At 42.3% G+C, this 20565-nt stretch overlaps 1 protein-coding gene across 4 annotated transcripts in view; it reads left to right on the top strand.

Moving 5' to 3' along the window:
- The window catches only part of GARRE1 (granule associated Rac and RHOG effector 1), a 98946-nt gene that overhangs the window by 65968 nt on the left and 12413 nt on the right, over positions 1-20565 (top strand). For all 4 annotated transcript variants that reach the window (XM_023726937.1, XM_023726939.1, XM_004371603.2 and 1 more), the window contains 7 exons: positions 5347-5556; positions 10925-11065; positions 11457-11552; positions 11670-11831; positions 13049-13207; positions 15571-15668; positions 19798-19923. In XM_023726937.1, coding sequence (XP_023582705.1) covers positions 5347-5556; positions 10925-11065; positions 11457-11552; positions 11670-11831; positions 13049-13207; positions 15571-15668; positions 19798-19923 — 992 coding nt within the window. The remainder of the gene's footprint in view (positions 1-5346; positions 5557-10924; positions 11066-11456; positions 11553-11669; positions 11832-13048; positions 13208-15570; positions 15669-19797; positions 19924-20565) is intronic.

Genomic DNA, 20565 nt, shown 5'->3' with positions numbered 1-20565 from the left:
AGATGGGATGGACATGGGCGCTCTGTAATTACCGCATAATTCCAGTCACATGCAGGTGTTGAGGACAAGGTCAGGCCTTGGATGAGGCACTAGAAGAGGAATAACTAAAGCTAAATTTTGAAGTATTCTAGGAAAGTAGAGTTGAATTGTAGGTTGAGCCTCAGCATTACAGTGTTGTAGACAGGTTGGTGTTTGGGAGCTCAAAATACAGTGACTTTACATTAAAATGTGTTACAATCTGAATAAAATGTAAAAATCATCAGAAAGAAAATGTATCCTGGTTATATCCATGAACACAGCACCCTTAGCAGCAGATGTGGTACATACACAGAAGAAAGGGAAGGTGAAGATGTACCCTTTTCCTCCACCATTAGGGTTTCCCTGAAAACAGGGTTCCCTATCAGTAGATCCCTGATGGCTATTTGTACCACACTGCTCATGGACCAGTAGGCAAGGTCACTCGATTGTCTGTATTCAGGAATTGGGCCTTTATCAGGGATTTAAGTCACACTAAAAGGTTTCTCTTTATGTGAGGTCTTCTCAACTCTGTCAGATAATGGCCTCTCATCGCCATCAACCTGGGACGCACTGATGCAAACGGGTTTATTTATGAGAATACAAATGCCAAGGGTAAGATGAGATCAGTTTGCTCTCTTAACTCTTAAATGTGATGTGCTGGAAGACTGAACGTTGGTTTGTGGATTTGGAGGTTGTCAAGAGGTAGAGAAGCTGCTCTTTTTCCCAAGTCCTGTATGTCTCCTGCTTGTTGAGCATTGCTTCTTCCAGCTAATCTTAACAGCTACTCTCTGCTGTGGCATCACCCCACTTTGAGACTCATGCATTTCAGGAGTGCCACAGGCCACCCTCCTTCATTACTGTTGTCCAGTCTTTCTTCCACTGTCAGAGAAGGAGCCCTGCCTTTCAGTCTTTATTCCCACACCAAAGACTGATACTGTACAAGTTTCTACACAGGATTCCTTCTTTTCTTCTTAAAATTCACCCACTGTTGTGGCTACGTCCTGGATCTTGTCATAGGGAGGCAGAGCAGCAGCCTGGTGGTTAGGAAAACAGCTTTTGGAGTCAGACAGAACTGGCTTCAGATCCTACTGCAGTACTTAGTACCTGTTTGACATTGAGCTAAGCCTCAGTTTCATCATCTGCAAAATGGGGTAAATTGCTCTTACCTGATAGGGTTACCTCACCACATGTAAAGTGTTTGGTGTGGGGTTAAACACACAGTAGGTGGTAGCTGTTGGTAAAACTGGAACTGTAGCTCCACTGACATTTTCAACTCAAATGTCTATCTTTGACCACCCCACTCATCTGTTGCCCAGCTTGCCACATCTATTCTACAACCTTACTGAATGCTGTAGTCTATGTGAAGGAGAAAATAACTGCCCACAGCCCTGGGATCACACTCTTCCAAATCCATAACTTAGAGTCTACGTTTCCTTCCAGATCTCTCAGGAACACTCCAAGGACTGGCCCATCCCTGGGTCAAGGAGAATAGGCTCTGTTACAGGAGGAGAGCTGGTCTAAGAAAGGCATGAGATAATGTACAGAAAAAGCGGACAGAGGGGACTCCTAGAGGTTGAGCTCTATCCTCTGTCAAGAGAAGGTGGTGTTTTTGTATATGTTACTTTAGGTAAATTTTTATAGCAGATATTCTGTGAAACAGCTGTTTCTAAGGTCCAGGGTAACCATTGGTTTGATTGGCTTTTACTGAATTGTTTACAACACAAATATTTTATCACAGCCATAATTTGGGTTGATGCTCCATGCATCATGGGTAGGAGAAGGGAGGTGCATGGTAGCTGAGCTCTTGTTCTCATCATTCCTTATTTATAGGGAAGAAACTTAGAGAAGTGAAATGACTCGTCCAAAGTCAAACATGTAATAAATGGAGGAGACTACATACTGAATGTCTGCCTTTTAAAACCTTCTAGCATCTCTTCTCCCACTTAATCCTGTAGCAACATCCTCCTCCTATGACTCCACAACCAGAGGAGCATCCCAACCCCCCTCCTAACACAGAGTGGGTGTGCGACCCAGATTGGAATTGTCAGAAGAATGTCTTATTCTGGGACTGGGGACCCTGCATCAGGCCTTAAGAGTCCTTTCCAAGCATTTTCCTTTTTAGAAGGGGCAGAGATAGCTCTTTTTCCTTGGTCGTTACCTTGCATCAGGCCTTCAGAGTCCTTTCCAAGCATTTTCCTTTTCAGAAGGGGCAGAGATAGCTCTTTTCCCTTGATCGTTACCTCAGAGAGCCTTTTCCTTTCCATCTCTCCTTTAGTATACATTCTCCTAGCAGCACCGGGCTCTGTATATTTGTTGGTTTGTATTCTCTCACTTCCATGTGAAAGAGAGCAGATGGTGCATGGCATCTCCTCTTCCCCCTCTCCCCTCCCTGTAGCTGGCCAGGATGCTGAGGAAGGGGAGGGAGGAAGAATTTATGTCCCTGAGGACCCTGCTCTACTCCTTCTCTTTGTTTGCATTGTGAGAAGATTCAGAACACCCTCATTCTGACCTAAGCCAGTTAAGGCTGAATTTCTGTCATGTGCCTGGTCTCTGTGCTACCAGCCACAACTACTTCCAGCTATTCAGAGTTTGTTGAAGGCAATGGGAAACACTAGCGAAGGGCATAGACACGCAAGTCAGGTGACCACTCTGCTATATCTAGCTCTTGGCAGAGTTTCATAACCTCTCTGTACCTCGGTCTTTTCGTCTGTAAAATGGGAGTGGCCTCATTGGTTGTTCCTAGGATTAAATGAGATAAACCATGTGAAATCCTTAGCATAGAATCAAGTACTTGCTGAGTGCTCAGTTAAAGCTGACTGTTGTTATCACGTACAATAGTAAATAATACTCTTTTTCTATTCATGTCACATGTCTCTAACTAGGTTTCAAGGTCTCCTACCTCTGTGTCCCTCACCCTGAGCAGTCTAGCATAGATCATCAGTGGGGAGGAGCTTTGAAGGAGGTGTGAGTGGAAACCCCAGGAGGTTTGGATGGGGATTCAGCCTGTGATTCTGATTGTTCACTGCAGAAGGAGGGTATTTTGGTGTGAGATTTGTGCAAGTTTTCTTTTGTTTGTTTTAATTTGTCCTGGTGATTTCCACAGGGCAAAAAAATTCAGAAGGAATAAGTGGCAGTGCTGGGAACTGGCCTGCCCCTATTTCTCCAAGAAGCAGAGCTCTGAGCAGTGGGAATGGAGAGGGTACATGGTGGAGGGCAGTGCTTTGCATGTGTGCTGGGAGGTTCTTACCAGCTTGAGTCTTATTTTGGGCTGCTCCAAGGGATAGGACAAAGCTGGATGGTGGGCACTGGGCTTGGATTTTAGTTCCTTGTGATCGTTAAGGTTGTGTGTCACCTTGGCTGGCCCATGATTCTCAGTGGTTTGGCAGCAGTGATGTTGTTTGGCAGTTATGTAATGATGTAATCAACACCATGAAGAGATCTGCCATGAGCAGCCAATCAGCTGGAAGGAGGTTTCCTTGGAGGTGTGGCCTGCCTCCAGCAAGGCTCTTGCTCTGGATCCTGCATCCAGCTCGTCATCATCTGACCTCTGATTCTTGGGACTTGAGCTGGCAGCTTACCTGCTGGGATTCGTCAGCCTCTACAGCCTGTGAGCCAGCGGCCTGCCGTCTTACCTGCCAATCTTGGGATTTGTCAGCCTCCACAGCCTGTGAGCCAGAGGCCTGCTGACTGACCTGCCGATATTTGCCTCATCAGTCCCTGCAGCTTCGTGAGTTAGAAGAAGCCTCCAGCCTGATGCCTAACCCACGGACTTGGGACTTGCCAGCCTCTACAATCTCGTGAGCCATTTCCTTGAGATAAATCTCGTTCTCTATATATAATATATGCTTCACTGGTTTTGCTTCTCCGGAGAACCCAGCCTAAGACATTCCTTGTAAAGGCAATAGAAATAGTTCTCCAACCTTACCACCTCCTCAAGGCAGTGCAGAATGCTGGCTGCAAGTGAGCCCTCTCAGGTTTGTTCCTACCAGTTGAATATGTTGTAAATTCAATAAATAAATTTCTTGGTGAGTAAGTGATCTACTGTGTAAGCCAAAGAAACATAAAACACTTTCCATGAAGAAGAATTTGGATGTTATGGAACATGATAAAAGAGTTGCAGAGAGTTTTTGTTGTTATTGTCAAATTTAATGTGGGGAAAGCAGCTGTAAAAGATTAGGGGAAAAATGTAAATAATCTGGAGAGTCTCTGCTCTAGTTGCTTTGCAAGTGACAAGTTCTTGCTCTACTTTAAAGAAAGGGAAATAGGAAATTATAGAGAACACCCTGTAGCCGTAGTTAACAAAGAAATAAAACAGGGAACAACAGTGTCAGAGAACAGCTGTAGCTGCCAGAAGGTTGGCAGGTGAATGCACATTTGTATCTTAAAATTTTTATGGTATTATACATTAAAAAAAAAAAAAAAAAAATTGCCGTCAAGTCGATTCCGACTCCTAGCAACCCTATAGGACAAAGTAGAACTGCCCCATAGAGTTTCCAAGTAGAACTTTCCCCATAGCGCTGGTGGATTCAAGCTGCTGACCTTTGGTTAGCAGCCAAGCTCTTAACCAGTGCGCCACACAGTATTTGTTATAATGAGTTCTCTAGTTTAATGGATTATTCCATCAACCATCCGACTACTAATACAGATCAGGTGAGTGGGTTTCTGATGTACTGACAACTAGAATTGTCCAATATGTTGGTAGTTCAAAAATGGTTTAAGTCTCTACAAGAATTTTGTTGACTTCTAGAAAACTAGTCTGTCAACTCTGTTTTATAGTACCGGAAATATGACATGCAACTAGGTTAATAACTATGTTAGTTACGCTCTTACTAAAACAACCCATACCTCTAGATTCCATTTCTAATGGAATGTCTTCTTGTAGTCAAACTGACCTTCTCTCAAACTTTTAGTAGCCTGGCTTTTATTCTGTCCTCTGAATACTCTGTGGACATAATTGGAATTGTGGTTGCTTGGGTTCAGCAGGGGCTTAAAGACAACCAGGGGTGGTGTAAGCCAGGGTCCAGAGGAGGGGAGTAGAGAACAGGAGTGGAGGAGGCTTGGTGGGAAGTTGGAGGACCCATTTGAATACTTGGTATTACTATTGTTTGAAACATTTTGACTTCTAGGCATCAGGCACCCGGGTCCAAACACAAGAACAAAGATCCTTCTAAAGCATGGTGGCTTTTTAATTTTATATTATTTTAAATTTCCAATTAATTAATGTTGTATACAGTATGAGATGATGTTACAGTGATGGTTGAGAATTTATTTCACTAATCCAGCAGCAACCTGCAACCTAAAACATCCTTGGCTCTCTTGTTTTCACAGGTGTTGGGACGATGTTTCTTGACAGTGGTGCAAGTCCATTTCCAGTTTTTGACCCAGGCATTACAGAAGGTCCAGCCAGTGGCCCACTCTTGCTTTGCCGAGGTTGTCATGCCAGAGAAAAAGAGCAGCAGCAGTGGCAGTGGCTTACCTGGCATGAGCCACACACCTGAACTGGAGGAAGCTGTGCGATCCTGGCGGGGGGCTGCTGAGGTAACCCAGGCTTTGGGGTGATTGTGCCCTGTGTTCATATAGGAGCCACTCCAGAGTACTTTGTCTGTTGGTTTTCAAAATAGTCATTTTATTTAGACGTTTAAGTTTTAAACTGTTACCATTAGCTTGTTCATTCATTTGACAGTAAATGACTTCGTGCAGTGCATATGCACTTTGTGTCAGGCATATGCCAGGCACTGGGTGACAGCCTCTACTCACAGCCTACTGGGAGAAAGGACTTACAGAAACAGGGTTGAGGAAGCCACGAAGGAGGTGTGCTGGAGCCCAGAGGAAGTTCTGCCTCTGAATGGGAGCCGTGCAGGAAAGCTTCCAGGCAGAGGCAGGCCCAGAGCTGCAGTTGCACTGCAGTTAAAGCGCAGTGAGCGTTAAGGAGTTGTGTCTGCTTTTTGATGTCCACATCGTTCTCTTCAGAAGTGCTCCTCATCTTTGTAGCTCTTTTCTTCTTTAAGATTTTTAAGTGGTTTAACTCTGCCTATACCGTGCTTTGCATGTGATTTGAGCAATTAACCAGTATTACTTTATTGGACTTCATGAAATCTTGCATGTTTTGAAAGATTTGCTGTTTCCCAGAACAGCAGATATTTTTATAAAATCTGACCATCATCAAGAGACCTAATAAGAGACTGACTTCATTAGTAGGTGGAGGTAGTATTGGTGTGGGACGGCATGGAGATCAGAGATAGGGAGGTGTGTTACCCATGGGGACTGAGTGTACATGTTCATTAGTGAAGATTCTCTTCTCGTGCTCACTTCTGCTTTCCCACACAACCTTGTAACATGATGGTAGGCCGCAAGAATTTCCCTGAGCCACCCTGGTATGGGATTCCAGCCTGGGATAGTGTCTTAGTTATCTAATGCTGCTATAACTGAAATACCACAAGTGGATGGCTTTAACAAACAGAAATTTATTTTCTCACAGTTTAGGAGGCTAGAAGTCTGAAAATAGGGCGCTGGCTCTAGGGAAAGGCTTTTTCTCTCTGTTGGCTCTGGAAGAAGGTCCTTGTCTCTTTTGATTTTCTGTCCTGGGCAATGTTTATGTGGCTTGACATCTCTCTTCCCCCATCTCTGCTCTTTAGCTTACTTGTTTAATCTCTTTTATATCTCAGAAGAGACTGACTTAAGACATACCCTACACTAATCCTGTCTCATTAACATAACAAAAACAATGCATTCCCAAATTTTATAGCCACAGGCATAGAGGTTAGGATTTACAAAACATATTTTTGGGGGACACAGTTCAGTCCCTAACAGATAGGATTCCCCTTTGCTAGTCACTCTGGTGTGGGAGTCTATTCTTTTCCCACAACCAGAAGAATTTAAACTTGAATATAAGCCAATCAGAAACACCTCTTAAACAGAAAAGTGTCTCTTAGGGAGACTTCTTTTACAGTCAGTGACAACACGTTTATTACAGGCGTTGTAATATTCCTTTGTCTCCACTATGGAAAATGCTGTCCAGTTCGAGGCTTTGACTAAGACTTACTGCTCCATTTTACAAAAGAAGAGATAATTTAATTATAAAGGAATAATATGTTGATTTATTATATAATGTCTAGTTTGAATTATTTCATAATTAAATTGGCAGAGTATTTCATTTTATGCTTTAGAAATGCCCTTTAATGAAACCTTTTCAACATGATTTTTCACGTTTAACATTGTACACTCTGAATTTTCTTAGTTTTTCGGTTTTATGCTGTTTGCTGTATTTTGTTGTTTCCTTTGGATTACCTTTTCCTGGTTGTCTGTTTTGGCCTCTCTTTCTTGGTGTTTGTCAGAGTGGTCCAGAAATCGTCACTGTGGGGTCCAGACCTGTGTCCTTGTCATCTAGCTTTACAGTTCACTCTGTCCTCCTGTCTGCTGTGCCTCAGCCTCATGATCATTCAGCTCGCATTCATAAAGCTTTGGTCCCTGGCTCAAAATCTTCTCTCCATTCCGCTTGCTGTCATCATCCATACTGAGAACCACTTGACACCAGGCCTCTCGTGGTCCCTTGATCTCCCTGCCTTGATCTCTGCTGCACCCACTTCAGCCTATCCAGGCCCTTCTACCCTCCTTTCACTCCCTTTGCTTCAGCGAGTGACCCTGCCCTACACTGCACTAAGAAAATAGCTCACCTACAGCAGCCCCTGTCTTCACATCACCAAATCAGAGTCCCCCTCCTTTCAGACCTGTCTTCTCTTCTTTCCTCTTCATTCTAGCAGAGGGGGTACCCGTTCCTCTGTCCAGGGCTTATTCCCACCCCCACCCTTTCCCCATTTTCGAGAACCCAGTTCCTGTGGTGGGACCCTGTGTTTTCTCTCCCTCATCATCAGCTTTGTTCCCACCAGTACGAACATGCTTCCAAACACAAAAATTCTTCCTGCCCTGCCCTGCCCTGTTTCTCTGCTCTTTTTCACAGCTAACTTCCTGGAGAGCTGTCTACCTTTTTCTCACCTTCATTCATTCTAAAAAAATATCATTAGGAAATATTTGACACAAATAAAAAAAAGTCCACCTACCCCATCATGTATCTTTTTAGCTTTGTCAAATGAATCTTAACATTTTGCCATATTTGCTTCACACCTTTTATTTTTTAATTTAATTTAAAATTTATTTCAAACGTCATGCATTTATTATATACCAGCTTCTGTGGGTCGGAGGAGCCTGGGTGGTGCAAGTGGTTTGCGATTGGCTGCTAATCTAAAGGCTGGTAATGCAGACTCACACAGCCGCTCCATGGAAGAAAAGCCTGGCAAACTGCTTTTGTAAAGATGACAGCCAAGAAAACCCTATGAAGCAGTTCTACTTTGCAACACGTGAGGTCGCCACGAGTTGGGGGTGGACAGCAGCTCACCGCAACAACATCTATGGATCAGAAACGCAGGCATAGCCTACTCAGATGGGTCTTCTGGTCTGACAAGCCTGTATACAATCAGGGTGTCACTTGGGGCTGCGTTCTTACCTAGAGCTCGGCATCCTCTTCCAAGCTTACTGATTGTCGGTAGAGTTCATTTCCTCATGGCTGTAGAACTTGTGATGGCTTGTTTCTTCAAGACCAGTGAAGGAGAGTGTCTCTGCTGCTTCAGTCTCTGACCTCTAGCATGCCTTTGACTTTTAAAAGAATAAAACATTACAAATGCAGTTGAATCCTCTTTCTACCTCTCCACTATCTTATCCACATCTCTTCCTCTCTAGAGATACCCTCTACTTTGAATTTGGAGTTTGTGACTCTTATGTATATTTGTATACTTTTACTATATACGCATGTATCCATAAATACTGTAAAGTATTATTTTGCGTGATTTGAAACTTTACATAAATGGCATCATTCAGCGCACTGAGATCTGGCTTATACCCCAACATGAGAACGCGACTTTTCTTGCCAAGATCACTGTTGCCGTCTGTGTTGCCAAAGCCCTTTTGACTCCATTCAGCAGCTCACAGCAACGTGGGCTACTCTTCCCTTGGAAATACTCTCCTTGTGGCATCTGAGAATCAGGCCTTCTTAATTACCCTCTTACTTCTGAAGCCATCCTTTCTTCATTTACTCTGCTGGCTTTTCCTCATCAACACAACTTATAAATGTGAGTTTCTCAAGACGCTGTTCTAGGTGCCCTTCTCCCTAGGGGGTCTTAGGGCTTTAAAAACCACTATGTTCTGGAGAGCCTCACATGTGCACGACCAGCCCACTTCTGGGGCCCCAGGCCCCTGTATTCAGCTGCTGCTGACCTTAGCTCTCCCAAGTGGTTCAGGCTTAACTGTTCCTGCCCAAGTCTTCCCCATGCCATCCCACCCTGGGTCATTCATATGAGAAATCTAGGATTTATCTACCAGTCTTTCTGTCACACCTATGCCTAGTCCATAAGAAACCCCTGCAGGTCCCACCTCTAAAATATTATCCCAAATCTGCCCCTTCTGTCCACGTCCACTATCACTACCTTTGTTCAGGCGATCGTTACTTCCCTGGACAACAGCAGCCCCTCTTTCACTTGCGTTCCTCCTTCTCCGTCCATTTCAGACTGGATGGTGTTACTCCCCATTGCCTTAGGGTAAAGTGTAGGCCTTTGCCACAACCTGCTAGGTAGTCTGGCCCCCACCTCACTTGTCATCCTGTGGCCACTCTCCTCCTCGCTCACTGGGCTCCAGTTCCTTGCCTGTATCTCCTTGTTGGCTGCCTTGGATCCTTGGCACATGCTGTGGATCTGTCTGCCTTTTGTGACCCCTCCCTTACACACTGTCATTGACTGCCTTTTCCTCCTTTAACTCTTTGCTCAATATCTAGGGTGCTTCCTGTTACAGTGCTCTGTTTTCCTCAGTGTCCTTTTCTTCATTTTTATTTCTGTGTTTTATTTGTTTACCTTTTCGCCCCATGAAGCTGTCAGGTCCAGGAGAGTAGGATTAGGTTTTGTGCTTCACTGGGTATTTGGTGGCACCGACAGCAACACCTGTGGGCTAAATATTTGAGTGAAAGTCTTAGAGTGAGTCAGACTGTTTTAAATTGGGAGACTATTAGGGTCCAGGGAATGGTTGCAGTTGTATTCATATATAATTTATGAAATCATAGCTTTAGGATTTCACTGTATTATAGCTGTAGTTACTTTGCGGTAGTCCTGCAATTTTGGTAAATATTGCAACTCTGATACTGGCCTGGAAGAACAAAAATTAACTGTTAAAAAATGTTATTTGTTGCACAAATACTATTGCAATAAAAATAGAAATAAAAAAATTGAAATGCAGTTCGTCTTGAATCCCTCCACCCATCTGCTAAATCAAATGTACATTTTTCTTCTGTATTCTCTTCTAGTCCTGGCCCACATGGATATGTAACTTTTTTTGCGTTTCGTCATAATATGACACGGATTGGTTCTTTCCTTGTTTTTTTGTCTTGCTTTTGTAATCTTCATAAGCATATTTAATGACTGGACAATTAAGCATATAATTATCTGTGCAGATTTCTAAATTTCTGTTTTTCCTTTAATGTTCCAATGTGTGTTTTTTCCTGATCTGTATTGGTGTGGCTTTTTAGTTCAGTGTTATATGAGTACCCAACCGTATACATTCCTTCTTTTTTTTTAAAATCTGGAAACCAGTATATTCTAGGTGATCTTTTTTAAAGCAGGGCAATTAAAAATGTATGAATATGTTTTTCAGGATTTCTAAACTAGGGTAATGCTAAAACTACGTTTGCTTTCTCCTCAGAATGGTTAATAAGGCTTTCGGTATTCCTGTCTCATTTTGTAATACCTGCAATCTAGAACCTGTGGCTTATAGCAATGCTTAGATGGTTTCTTGCTTTATTTTAGTTTTTCAACTTTTGCTAGTAACTGTAGCATCCTCTTATACCTACCAGTTACTTTTTATGTTGCAGGCAACATCTAGACTAAGAGAAAGAGGGTGTGATGGCTGCCTGGCGGGAATTGAAGTTCAACAGCTCTTCTGTTCTCAGAGTGCAGCAATTCCTGATCATCAGCTAAAAGAACTGAACATAAAAATTGACAGTGCTTTGCAAGTAAGTTTTTGAGGACTCGCATATTTATATTCGAGGAATGGAAAAGAGGGCAGGTGTTAAATTTGCCATGTTTAACCGAGTGGAAAGGGTAATAAAATAATAATTGGCCTGAAGTCTTTTAATAACTAAAAACAAAAACAAAAACAAACCCATTGCCGTGGAGTCGATTCCAATTCATAGCGACTCTATAGGACAGAATAGAACCACCCCATAGGGTTTCCAAGAAGTGGCTGATGGATTCGAACTGCCTATCTTTTGGTTAGCAGCTGAGCTCTTAACCACAATGCCACCAGGGCTCCTTAATAACTACAGAAATTTTAAATTTCTATTTTCATTGGATTTTGTCATGTTATAATCTGCCAGATAATATTAATTCTTAATTTCTTTGCAGGCATATAAGATAGCTCTGGAAAGCTTAGGTCACTGTGAATATGCAATGAAAGCTGGCTTCCACTTGAATCCAAAGGCGATTGAAGCAAGTTTACAGGTACGTTGTGATTTCTGGTAGCTCTCTGGAGCCGTGGTCCTCCAGTCTCGTGTGAACCAGCTGTTTTGATAGATGAGCTGTGGGTCACTGCTCCTCTCACATCCTACCCTTTTGCAGGGCTGCTGCAGCGAAGTGGAAGCCCAGCAGACAGGGCGGAGGCAGACTCCCCCACAGCCCATGCAGTGTGAGCTCCCCACCGTCCCTGTGCAGATAGGATCGCACTTCCTGAAGGGTGTCTCCTTTAACGAGTCGGCCGCCGACAATCTGAAACTTAAGACGGTAGCTTTCTGTGGGGTTCCACCAACCCAAGTGTGAACTTTGAAAATAGAGTTCTTAAAGGGAAACAGTGGACTTGTGAAGAATATAGATTTAAAAACAAAAACTGAAATTAGACAGCCCCATAAAACAAAATGAGACTAATGGGGCATAACAGCCCAGGGACCAGGACTAGAAGGCAGGAGGGGACAGGAAAGCTCATAATAGGGAACCCAAGGTCAAGAAGGGAGAGTGTTAACATGTCGTGGGGTTGCTAACCAGTGTCGTAAAACAATATATGTACTAACTGTTTAATGAGAAACTATTTGTTCTGTAAACCTTCGTCTAAAGTACAATAAAAAGTTTAAAAACAAAAAAAGGAAATTACACAAAATATAAAACTGAGGTCAAGGCAGGAGGCACTGACCTTCTTCCTCAGAAAACTGGTGTCTGACAGCAGACCTGTAGAGATTTTTTAATGAGACATTTGCCAAGTTGGTTTTATTTGTAACTTTTTAACTGTTTGACATAAAGGGTTTTGAAAGTACTGTATGAAGTATTGTTTATGATTAATGTTTCTCAGTGGACTTTTGCACATTAAGTAAGAGGAGAGATCTTGTCACAATACTGCAATAATAACGAACTACTTACGGAGCGTCAGGTGTGCCAGGCATTGTGACAGGTACTTCACATGCTTTGTGTCATGTAGCGCTCACGTGTGAGGTGGGTGATGTCTTTTTCCCCGTTTGACACATAGGGGAAGTGAGGCCCCAGTTCACACAGCTAAAAAGTAGTAGAATTTGAGTTTATGCAGTCTGTTCCCAAAGCCTACATACCTAACCACTTGGTCATCCAAAATAAAGTTGAGGTTTTGATTGGCATTCACTTTTACCAGGTGAGTTTGTTTCCTTATTTAGAGGAATTCAGAATTCCTTAACTAATTTGCATCAGTAAATGGCTAAATAATGCTATATTTTGTGTTAGTACATAAATTAAACATATATATTAATGCACGTGTATTCCATATCTAGCCACTCACTCTGCAGGGTCGAGAAAATCCCCGAGAGTGACTGATGAAAATTACTTAAGAAATTAAAATAACATGATTGATTTGGGTGTACTTAAACAAAATGCTTTTTTCTTGAGGATGATTGTATGCCTGTGAACCCATTTCTACAAATTGTAGAATCTGGCGTGGCTTTGATCTTGCGGTCTGATGAACTCTGTTTGTCAATCTGTAGCATACGATGTTACAGCTGATCAAGGAAGCAGGCTGCTATAATGGAATCACACCCAGGGATGATTTTCCTGTGACTGAAGTGCTCAACCAGGTTTGCCCATCCACATGGCGGGGTGCCTGCAAGACTGCCGTGCAGCTGCTGTTTGGCCAGGCTGGACTGGTGAGTGGATGTGTGTGATAGATGAGAGAAATAGAGTGGAGAGAGACTTTACAGGCATGTAAGGATGTGAGTGCACACACATGTGTGAAAACACTGAATAATTAAAGAGTTCTTCTGTGCTGCAGAGTTTAGACCAGACAGAAAAGGTAAAGAAAGAGTAGCATTAAAAAGGCATTTTCTTTTTCCATAGATTGGTAATATGTATTTGCAGAGGACCTAGTTGTAAAATGATGTTGTAGACCTTCCTCATTTGAAGGAAGCCGTTACATTAGTAATGATCTAATAGAGCCCTGCATGACCTGACCTGACTACCCTGTAGCTACGGTGGATTCTTTCCGTTCCTCAAGCATGTTCCTGTCTCAGGCCTTTGCACTTGGCGCTCCTTTACCTGGGAACACTCCTCTCTGATCTTCACATGGCTCACTACTTCTGATATTTCTGGTGTCAGCTAGAGTGTCACCTCCTCAGGGAGGCCTCCTCTGATCACGCTAGTGTAAGTAGTGCCCCCATCCACAGTCACTTTGTAGCTCAACTCTGTTTATCTCCTTCTCAGCAATAAAATGACACATCAACACAAAAACAATGGTTTGGTTTTTTTGTAACTTTCAGAGAGAACGAAAAAGCTTGCCAAAGTTGGGTGGGTCAGGAGGTCAGCATCTGAAATCACCATTTGGTGTTTTGTTTGGCACTTTTGACCCATATAATTTTATATGCTTGATTTTACTTTCTAGAATTAAACTACTGCTTTTTGATAATATACAGCATTTTAGTCAGAGGTTAGAGGAAGCTAATTCGAACTTAAGAAAATCAAGGACCAGTTCTTAGTTTAATTCCTATTTTATTCATGAAAATTACTGTTGGGAGGATACTGCCCTTTTGTTTCATGCGCATGAGGGCTCTGGTGGCCCGGCTCAGGGTGGCGCTATCACGTAAAGGGCTAGGTATGGGCTTGTCCACAGTGGTGAGTTAGGTCTCCTTTAGGATCTATTTCTTGGTATCAGACCTCCCAAGAGAAGGAGTAAATCAGACACCCCCACTGAAGAGCCCATTGCCTTTAGATTGGGCCGTATTCCCAAGGACCAGTTAGCTGAAATAGGAGAACCATGGCAACGAGTTCTCTAGACAGGAGCGTGTAAACTAAAGTAGGACACAGGCTATTTGGAAAAAACATTGTAGCTTTTTTTTTAAAAAAAAAAAAAAAAAGGCCATGTTTTTCTGGGAGCAGAAAGTTCTTCCTAATTCCCTACCCCTTGATCGCAGGGACCTTTGTGTGTAACTGACAAAGAACCTTTAGATTATGGTTCTGTGGAAGGGAGGAGAGAGGAAGCACCTGCCTGGTTCAACAATGGCTGTTCCTTGGACAGGAAGTCTTTTCCGAAGGGCATTGCAGACCAGCTGTGAGAACTCTGTGTTTATAGCAGTGGAAATGTGTTCCACTAGAGGCTGAATTTAGAATCATGCATAGCTTTACCCCTTCTGAAATATTACTGATTTGTTTTTAAAGTATTTTATGATTATTTTCTTAAAATTTTTTTAATTATTTGAAAATATATGCATTACTTTGTCACACTGTTTAGATTACATAGATACTATATCTATCATCTATGTAGTATTAAAGAGTCTCCTCTGAATAAGAGGAAATCATCACAAGAATGGCTGGTTCTTCATCTGTTCTGATGTAGTTCTGGTTTTATTGATGGTTGAGGATAAAATAATCTTAAAAAAAAAATCTAAAAAAAAAAAGCTTCATCCGCTTCTCACTTGTATTCAGTCATTACAAATGGGCTTTCTGAAGCACTGGTTTGATTATTAATGACATTTTTACTTCACTTATATGCATAAAACCAAAATCCAACCCATCGCTGTCGAATCGCTTCTGACTCACAGTGACCCTGTAAGTTTCCAAGGCTCTAAATCTTTAGGGAAGCAGACTGCCCCATCTTTTTCCTATGCAGTGGCTGGTGGGTTCAAACTGCCACCTTTTCGTTGGCAGCCAGGCCCTTAACCACTGCACCACAGGGCTCTGGGTTTATGTGCAGAGGGTAAAAAATACTAAGAAAAAGGAAACAAATCAGTTCCTAATTAACATAGTTATAGTTTGGAAAAAGTGCTAAAAATGCTTGCAAAGTTCAGTAAATCTCACACCTAGAATTTAGTTTTTGTTGAAGTATTGTTACATTCAGTCATCTTTATTACTTGCTGCCATTGTCTTTATCTGGGCTGCTGACTGGCCTCTGCAGAGTTATGTTGACAGAGGATAGTTCTTGCCAGAGACACTCAGCATGAGTAGGCTCCTGTGTTACATTTGTTTGTGATCCGTTTTCCTCTCTGAAGTCTGGTTGTTGTTCTTGTTTCTCTTTTAGGTAGTGGTTGACACGGCACAGATTGAAAATAAAGAAGCCTATGCTCCCCAAATCAGTTTAGAAGGCTCCAGAATCGTGGTTCAGGTCCCGTCCACGTGGTAATGTGACTCTTCCATTAACACTAGCCTAAACTCTGATTGAAATGTACATTTCTTTAGAATGATTCCTTTGTTTAAACAAGCCCTGTGCTAGCTACCATGATGGGTCTTGTATATGTGACTTACGGGCAGTGGTGGCATGTTAGTGACCATCCTATGATAAGGAAGCTAAGATGTCTGAAAAATTATCGACTAATCATGTAACTAAAATGTTATATAGTCTTGTATCAAAATTAGTGATACCATCTTTTCTTTGCTAGTGAGTCCACAGCTTTTAAACAGAGTGTATCTTTTTCTCTGAGTCACTGAGTGCTTCTCTAAAGCTGAGTACAGAACATCAAATTCCTTCTCCTCTTTTGTCTTTTCCAGCTACAGCCTGATGATACTGAGCTCATGTCATCGCACGTCCAGTGTCATAGCAAATCTGGGGACAGACTGAGCCATTTTTAGTTACTTAATTATATTTGTAATACTTCCAATAGATAAAGGATTATTCTCAATTTATTAAAAAAGCTCCTACCCCACCACGCCCTGCAAAAAAAAAAAAAAAAAAAAGCTCCTACAAATCAGTAAGAAAATGGGCAAGGGACATGAACAGGAGGTAAATCAGAAAAGAGGAAATATAGTCAATAAATACATGAAGAAAATGTTTAACCTTATTTGATAATCAAAGGAAGGCAAAGTAAAGAAATACTGTGATGCCATTTTGCCCAGCACATTGTTAAATTGTTTTAGAATAATAGTACTGGTTTTGAGCCAGACCGTACGAAAACAGGCATGATGAATGGAGAATAAATCACACAGCCTTTCTGGAAGGTAGTTTAGTACATCAAAAGCCTAAAATAGGAGATAGGACCTCAGAAATCCCACAGTCCACCTTTAGGGATTTATCCTTGCAGTGTACACATAGGTTTGGCTATATGAACTGGAATCATAGCTTTATTAATAAACAGCAAAAATTAGGCCCATATTGGAAGATAATTTTGGTATTAAAATTATAATCTGGATGAATATTTAACTGTGTAGAAAATATTTTAATCATTTAGGTAGGAAGAGATAAAGATACTAAGATGTCTCATGTGGGCTAAAGTGGTAGCTAGATAATGCGTATGAGTTGTATTTAAGCCATTGTTCCTTTTTGAGCTTGTTGATGTATCAAATGAGAGTTGACAGTTGACTTTGTGTCCCAAACCCTCTCTTCTCTGAGTCCCCCCTCCAAAAAAATGTAAAGTTGATTGTTGAAATGATATACTGTTTCCTGAAATGAACAGTAATTTATACACACACAAACATCTTCTTAAATTAAAAGCTCACTTTTCTGTAAGATTTTTGTGTTCCTGAATTCTTACTTTGTTTTTGCAATTCAGGTTCTTACTGAAAAATGTTAAACTTAACCAGAATTCTCATTTTGAAGTAAACACTCTGAACTTTTGGATAGCGGGGTAAACATTAACAACTAGTACTAAAATGGTTAACACTTTGGTGTACTCCAAACTCTCCCAATATGTTGGATTTCCTTTGTAATTGATTCTTTGGAGCGCTCCCTCTGCTGGCTACTTTTGGTACAAAGATACAAAGTTTTAGAGGTGTTTTTTATTTCTTTTAAGTCAAAAAATGTGTTTGTTGAGAAAAACTCAAATAGAAGTGGGTGCTTTACACTACTTTCAGAAAAATGAAATTTTTAGCAAAGCAAGTTAAGAATTTATCATGCTTAACTTTCAGGAAAATGAAATGTCCAGCTACTAGATATGGTTTTTTAATGGCATTTTTAAACTGTCATATTTAAGCCATCCATCCATTCTTTCTTTTAACAAATATTTACTGAGTACCTACTTTGTGCCAGACACTATTCTGGGCTCTGGGAATTTAATTGTGAATAAGACAGACAGTGACCCTGCCCCTCAGAGAGCTGATTTTGTGATGGCGAAGGGGAGAAGACTGATAATAAACGTAAGGGATAAGTGCCCACACTGACCAGTGCAATGAAGAAAGAAAGAGTAGGGTGATGTCATATAATAGAGAGTAGAGGGGAGAGATGGAGGTGGCTATTTTAGATGGGGAGGTCAGTCAGGAAGGATCTTTGAGGCTGTGACATTGGATTGAGAGGAGCCAGCCATGCAGAGAGCAGATGGGGAAAGCATTCCAGGCAAAAGGAACAGCAAATGCAAAAGTCTGAGGTGTGAGCTGGCATAGCTGTAAATATGATAAGTGATGATGAAGAGAGGACATCACAGAAACCAGGACACACAGGGCCTTCGAGGGACTTGAGTTTTAATCTAAAAACAGGTGGAGAGTTTTAAGCAAGTCTTGGTAATTTGTCAATAGAATGGGTTTAGTTTCTGAAGGGCATTTGTTGATCAGCCCTCAGGACAAACTAATAAAATAAAAATGTGCATTTATTGATTTTCAAAAAGAGAAATTATTATCAGCACGAGCTATAGTGATTTTTTCTGCGTGACCAGCAAATGCTCTTCTAGTGGGAAGATGTTAAGTGGCAAGCCAAATCACAACCAGAAGTCTGTTTGGAGCATAGAGTTGGAGCAAGTGGAAGGCATGTGCCTGATAATCGGTGATTTCAGGCTGAGAGAGTCAGGTGCACAGTGTGAGGTAATTTGGCCACTGGGGCCAGAGCAATGCTGAGTTCAGTGGCCAAGGCCCTCTTCTAGGAGTTTGGGGTCTGATAGAGCACTGTCTGAACTTGCCTTATTGTTTGCTTTTTTCTGTGCATCTGAGGCCTGCCAGCTCCCACTCTTACAAGGTTTATTTCTTCTCAAGCCAAAGTCATGTTGGGGAGTGCTGCTGCCTCATTAGGGTGGCTTTGCACGTGTGGATTTCACCATTTACCTCCCAGAGGGCCCGCTCCAGCATATAGAGGCAGGAGAGACCAAGAAGGAACACTGCTGGTGAGGTAGAAGGAAAATCAAGTAAGGGTGGGGCCACCACAGCTAAAGAAGACAGTGTTTCCAGGCAGAAGGAAATACTGCGAAATGTTGCCGAGAGATTGAGTCACGTGAGGACAGATCATTGACAGTTGTCTTTGGCAAGATCTGATTTGTGTGATGACAGCTATTTTAGTGGAGTTATGGGGATGAAAGCCTGGTTGGAGTGAGGAGAGAACAGGAAGTAAAGAAGAGGAGGAGACTGTATTTTGCTGACCTATGGAGCAGAGAAACAGGGATTGTCTGGTGGGAAATATGGGACCAAGAGGATATGTGGTGAGGCTGGTTTGTGTGCCAAAGGGAATATCCTAGGGAAGAAAAAGGTGGTGTGATTACACGAGTTGAGGTCCTTGGTAAGGCAAGAGGATGTATGGCATCCAGTGCTCAAGTGGAGGGCCAGCCTGTGGCAAGAGTGGGTGCATCTTCCATTATGATAGGAGGGGAAGGCAGGTGTGTGGACATAGATGCAGGTGAATCGGTGGAATTAGTGACGGAGGAGATGAAGTAGATCCCATCTGCTTGCCTGTGGATAAGGGAAAGTTAAGATAGGAAAGCATGGGAGAGGTGACAAGGATGTCAGAGCTTTGAGGCGAGAGAAGGAGGAGTGACATAGTTATCTCGGGAATTGGAAAAATTAATTTATGGGAAGGCAAAAAAATTGTTGTTGCTTGCGTGAAATTTATGTTGAGTCCAGGGGCAGACAGTGAGGTGTTTTTTCCTCTTGATTCACTCTCAGTTTCTTAGGTACAGGTATGGGGTGTTACAGAGGAAGGGAGGGGCAAGAGAATTATGGAGAGGAGTTAACAAAGGAGTAGATACTGTGCCAGACCACAGATTCTCAGCAGGGATTCCAGGAAGTCAAGCTGGAGTGAATGTTGGACAGTGAGGGGGCATTAAGGTCCCTGGAAGGCAGCCCCCTTCTCTGAGTCCTTCTCTTCCTTAAGCAGACTCTAGACAATCAGAAATCCATGGAGACTCCAGACCCTGTTGCTTTCCTGACTTTTTCCCTGCCTTCTTGTCCTTTTGTGGAGCAGCAGGTCCCAATGTTAGCCCTGTCATTTTCTAAATGTTCTCATAATTATTTAATTTTGAGGAGGGGGTGCCAAAAGCGTAGACTTTTCATGAGGCTTGCTTGAAACACCTTTGCAGAGAAGTACAGCTGTGACTGATGCAGTCTAGTTTGTGCCTAGGTGCCTGAAAGAAGACCCTGCTACCATGTCCCTACTGCAGAGAAGCCTCGATCCTGAGAAGACGCTGGGTCTGGTAGACGTGCTCTACACGGCTGTGCTGGACCTGAACCGCTGGAGGGCAGGGAGGTTGGTGTCCACATCAGTCACTTGGATTAGCTGTGCCATATCTTTGCATTCAGGTCCATACCTAGGGGTATTGTAACCATATACAGTCTCATGTGCTCTCGTCACTGATAGTACAGTGTGTGGATAAACAAGGCAGGAAAGAGAACTTTTTGGTAACTTTTTATATATGGAATAATGTCAAAGTTTAGAAAAGTTGCAGGAATGGTACAGAGAATTGCTGTATTCCCAATGGCCAGACTCCTAAATTTGTTAACATTTTTGCCTCTTTTTGATCATTTGAGAGTAAGTTGTGGACGTGGTGTCCCTTTACCCGTCAAAAGGACTTTTAACTCAACTCATAATTCTCCTAAGGACAGAGGAATGTTTAGAAAATTTACTTAGATCCTGCATGACATTTACTTATAGGTGAGTGTAGCTGACAGTTGCTAGATTATCTCTTGATGAATTGGTAAACTTTGGAACTGTAGGGACTTTAAACATCCAGCCTGGCCCCCTCCCTCCTTCTTCGTTTGTTAGCACACAGAGGCCTGGAAAGGTGAAGTGATTTATCCAGTGTCAGCCATTGCTCACCTGCCTCGGTTACCATCCCCTGCCCTTCGCCCTAGCTCTAGAGCTTTCTTTCCATACAGAAAAAAGTGCTTA

This window comes from Trichechus manatus, unplaced genomic scaffold, assembly GCF_000243295.1.
Source record: "Trichechus manatus latirostris isolate Lorelei unplaced genomic scaffold, TriManLat1.0 scaffold00014, whole genome shotgun sequence".
Classification (NCBI taxonomy): Eukaryota; Metazoa; Chordata; class Mammalia; order Sirenia; family Trichechidae; genus Trichechus; species Trichechus manatus.
The sequence above is the reverse complement of the archived record's forward strand: the minus strand, read 5'-3'. Positions and strand labels throughout refer to the sequence as shown.